The sequence below is a fragment of the Arachis ipaensis genome, chromosome B05, assembly GCF_000816755.2.
Source record: "Arachis ipaensis cultivar K30076 chromosome B05, Araip1.1, whole genome shotgun sequence".
Lineage (NCBI taxonomy): Eukaryota > Viridiplantae > Streptophyta > Magnoliopsida > Fabales > Fabaceae > Arachis > Arachis ipaensis.
Window position 1 is genome coordinate 143,322,124 of NC_029789.2, and position 5,035 is coordinate 143,327,158.

Genomic DNA, 5,035 nt, shown 5'->3' on the forward strand with positions numbered 1-5,035 from the left:
CAACAGAAAAGAATTGGTTCTACTAAAAAGACAATTCATGCTTTGTATAAAAGGTTGAATCTCCCACTTTCTTCAACCTTGTCTGATCCTGCAGAAGATGAGCTTGGGACAGGCTCTAATGATGATGAGGATGATAACATAAGTGATTGATGTCAGGAGTATATATTTTTTCTGATTTAGATTAAGGAATTTTTAGGTGAATTAGTTAGTACATTTTATTATATTCATGATATTTGACCTTTTTAAAGGCTTTCTTTGTTTTAGTTTAAGTATTTTTTTCTTATTTTAGTTTGATTACATTTATGGACAAAAGTATTTTAATAATAAAGATTTTTTTAACTCTTTTATGGTAATTAACTTTTTTATGATTTTATTATATGTTTATAATTTCGATGATGTAATATGAAAAAAATGATTATGATGCTCTTAATATAAAAACCAGATCGAATACAATTTGTCCGAAAAAGTCCTATTTCTAGTAGTGAGGGGAATCCAAGAGCCACTAATTGTGGAGAGGATAGACAATCGTTGCAACTCAAAAATATTCTGTAACTCATTTTCAAGACAAAGTCATACCAGTCACCTTATCTGTGGTCCAATGTCTCTGAGGATGAAAGATCTTGTTATTCCTCGAACGCCAAATCCACTAGAGACCAAAAAAGAATATAAAGGGGCGTTGTTTGCTATTATGTAAGAATCAATTCATCAAATCCACTTGTTGACAGGAGATTCCTAAGGCTTGCCAAACTAATTGGGCTTTTGGACAATCCCAATTGTAATGTAAAACCAATTTTTGACCTGAAAAATATCGTAAACAACTATCCATATGCGAAATGCTCCTCCTAAAATGAAATGCAGCAGTAAAAAGAACTTTCCGAAAACATATCGATATATAATTATATACCTTGCTATATGAATTTTCTTAACAAATATTTTAAGAACTTTTTTTAATTATAAAAAATTAGAAGCCATTTAAATTTAGTTTGTATTCAAAAGTCATTAAAAAAACCCCTAAATTTATTAAAATTTTAATTAAATATTTTCATTTTTAGGTTTATAAATAATATTTTTAGAATATTTATTAATAAAATCTTTGATATAAATTATGTTGAAATTTAAAATTGTACATGTCATAAATTTAATATCATAGACTCTCATATAAAAAAAAAATAAATTCTCTCAATTTTTTTTAATTATTTAATAAATTGTGATCTCTCTCATTTTACACTTTTCAAGTGAGATAAAAAAAAATATATAAAAAAATTATTAAATAATAATCACACTTTAACAAATAATTAAAAAAAATTGGAGAGAATCGTATATATATATGTGCTTTCCATCAACCAAGATTTACATACACCACATCATTTACCATCAGATCAACCAAAATGAGGTCACTAGCCTTTCTTTTTGCTCTTCTCTTTGGTTTGTGCAGTCATCCATTTCTTGGTGAAGCTCAAGGAGGGTCAATCATGCAACTAGTGATTAACACAGATAACAATACTATCCAGTCCGGCAAGGACTATTTTATCCGGCCGGTCCCCACCAGCCCATCCATCATTTGTTGCCGGCTGCTGCCATGTATAGTTGGCGACGGCTTAGCCCTTGAATCAACAACACCAAACAAAACCTGTCCTCTTAACGTTGTGGCCGAACGTGGGACAGGTCAGGCAGTAACATTCACACCGATTAACCCTAAAACAAATAGGGAAATCTACACTAATTCCGATTTGAACATCAAATTCGACGTTAAGTCGAACTGCCCTGAATCCACGGTGTGGAAGTTAGTGAGTGATGCTTCAAATGGACAAAGGATTGTGACAACTGGTGGTGTTATTGGAAACCCTGGAAAAAACACAGTTAACAATTGGTTCCAGATTCAGAAGGATGATAATGATTACAACTTCTATTTCTGTCCTAGGGTTTGTGAAACTTGCAAGCCAGTTTGTGGGAACATTGGTGTGTTTCAAGATAGTAATGGGAATTCGCTTATTGCTATCACTGATCGACCATACAAAGTTCGGTTCCAGCCAGTATCTTCTTAAATCGATCAACCATGCATACTGAGTTATTTGCATGTGTATTTCTTTGTTTTTACTATATAGTTTATAACTTTGTGACACTGATATTGTATTGTTCAGTGTTGGCTTGGATTTGTTGATGATATACACAAGAGATGCAATGGAATAGTAAACAAGTCATCTAATAATTAGTGAAATGCATCTCATGCTGGAATAAAATTGTCGTTCATGTCATGTTGTTATCATTAAAGTGCGAATAAACTTGATTAATTAGAAACCTAATTTACAGTAGCTTAGTGCAAGCACTCCAGCTCTTAACAATTTGAATAAGTCAATATGAGAAGAGAATAAGGGGATAATTAATAATGATGACTTTGGTGCGTGGTTTTGATAGGGGATATGATTTTTAATTTGCTGGTTAGTATCATATATAATATCTATTATATCTATTGTTCTATTATATATCTCTAATTTTACAATCAAAATGTGTCACATGTCACTTTTTATTACAATTAGAACCCGAGTTGGAAAACCATGTACAATTGGTTCAAGATTGAGGAATATGATGGGGCTTATAAGCGTTTGGCTCTCACTCATGTTCCACTCAAAGTCCAATTCCAAAAAGCATGAACAATTTAAAAGTCCTACTTATATATATATAAATAAGAGGTGAATTCTACTCAACCCCCTCTAAAATAACATGTAATTTACCCTTCATGATGTGTCACATTTTAATTGGTCATTACTTAACTATAGTTGGATTATTTTGCAATTTATTATTTGAGATGGGTAATTGTATAATTTCTTAAAATATTAAAATTCTACCCCCATTAATTGAAGCACGTTCTCACGCAACAATCTCTTTCTACAGTGCATCATTTCTTAACGGGTCGTTGAATTCCCATGGCTCGTAACTTCCCTGTTCTTCCCAGTATAGCCAACGCGGACTTCATTGCTATCTCTTGTCCTCTCACTCAATCCCCCTTCTTTATTTTTATTTTTTATTTTTTTTTTTTTCCCAACTATAGTTAAGTAATGACCAATTAAAATGTGACACATCATAAAAGGTAACTTACATGTTATTTTAGAGAGGGTTGGGTAGAATTCACCTAAATAAGAATAATAAGTGAATGTATTTTCCTTTTATACTGTAATGATGTTTGTTCAACAATAATGTTTATATAAATAAGAATCATGATTTACTAGATTAGCCAAATAAATTTTTCCTTTTTTTCGTTTTAAAAAAATTATCAAGAGACCGTAATTAATTAAACAGTGTAGCACTGTAGCATGCCCAACAAAAATAAGTGATTAACTCACTTATTCGTTTAAATAAGTGTTGGGGTTCAAATCTCGTCTTGTATGTATAACAATTTATTAGCCAACGATAGACTCTTAAATAGAACTTAAATTTACAATAAATTAGTTATGACTTATTGGGTTAAGAAATATGGTGCACAATACAGCCAAAAATAGAATCTAGTATAATTTAAATTTTATTTATAGATATTACTATATTATCCTAAAAAATTTGTAGTACCTACATCTAGTACCTTATCTTGGCATACCATATAACTAAGGTTTAATTTGGATAAATAGTTTAATTAAGTTCTTTTTGAAAAAATAATTTAAATAATAAATGTTTATATTAAAAGTAGCTTATAAATAAGTTATTTTGTGTTTGGTTTTTTAGTTCTAAAAGTGTTTATTTTAAAAGAAATGTGATTAAAAAAATTAAAAACTTTTTATTACGGGAGAAATCATTCTTTTAACTTCTCCGATCTATAAGCACTTAATTAGCTTCATAAAAAACTACAATTTAATTTTAAAAATTACACAATATAAAAATACAAAACACAAACACCCTTTTATCCCAACCAATGTCCCAAAGTTTTCCCACTCTTGGATGACACTCACACTGGAAACCCTAGTTGGAGAAGCATAAAAAAGTGGTTCAAGATAGAGAAGTATGAAAAAGATTATAAAATAGTTTATTGCCCAAGTTTTTGTGAGTATTGCAAGGTTCAATGTAGGGATATTGGAGTATATGAGGATCAAAATGGGAACAAGCGTCTAGCCCTCGTTGATGTACCTTACAAAGTTCAATTCCAAAAGGCTTAGTAAATAGAAAGCTTAATGGCTAATTTAATAAGCTACCTTTTACTTTACTTAATTAGTTTTGATTTTCGTAGCCCTTATTCTACGTACTGATTCTTAATTCACTCTTTACTCGCTTTAAATCTAATTTTAACTATTTTTATTTTAGTATATGTTGATGATATACTCGTTACTAGTGACAATGATAATAAAATTTTTCACATTAATCTCTCAATTTCACTCAGCTTATTGCTTTAAGGATGTGTGTAGTTGGGGAAATTATAAATAATTTATAGGAATTTTAAGATGAAAATATCATATTCCTATATTTGGTTTGAAATTTGAAAAGTTATTTCTAAGCAAGTTTGATTCCAATGAATCAAAATACCATCATTTCAATTCCTACCTTTTTTCTGAGTATATTTGATTCCCATGAGAATGGAATCTGAGTAACAAAGTAATACTTGAACCACATACCCCTAAAGGATTTGGATAGTGTCAACTATTTCCTTGGTTTAGAAATTATAGTCTTTCTAATCATGAATTGCATATTACTCAACCTAAATACTTTGGAGATTTGTTGGAAAGGGCTGGTATGCTGCAATCAAAGCCGGTTCCTTTTGTTGGAAAGCTTTCGAGACAAATTCAAGATCACAGAAACTTCGATCATCATACGTTTTTTTTTTTTTTCATTTCTTTGTGTGTGTTGGGACTAGTGTTAATCATAGAAGAGAATTAACCAATTCTGTTACTTAAGGACCAAGTCAGACACATTCACGTAGTGGAGTGTATACGCTTTATATATAAGGGTAGGAGAATCTAGTATGCTTAGTATATTTATGTTTATGATGATTATAACGATGATGCAAGTATTGTTAAAATTAAAGTTATATATTTTTTTAAATTTTGGTAACAGT

The 5,035-nt window shown here is 30.2% G+C and overlaps 1 protein-coding gene across 1 annotated transcript; it reads left to right on the top strand.

Moving 5' to 3' along the window:
* Window positions 1,367-4,167, top strand: LOC107641408 (miraculin-like). Its single transcript, XM_021124035.1, has 2 exons — window positions 1,367-2,043; window positions 3,913-4,167. The coding sequence occupies exons 1-2, from the start codon at window positions 1,389-1,391 to the stop codon at window positions 4,140-4,142; spliced, it is 885 nt and encodes a 294-aa protein (XP_020979694.1). The 5' UTR covers window positions 1,367-1,388; the 3' UTR covers window positions 4,143-4,167.

Excerpts from the sequence above, each read along its gene's own strand:
- LOC107641408 (XM_021124035.1), top strand. The coding sequence starts at position 1,389 with ATGAGGTCACTAGCCTTTCTTTTTGCTCTTCTCTTTGGTTTGTGCAGT. Across the intron at positions 2,044-3,912 it reads GTTCCAGCCAGTATCTTCTT|TTTTCCCACTCTTGGATGAC; the intron begins AAATCGATCAAC and ends AATGTCCCAAAG.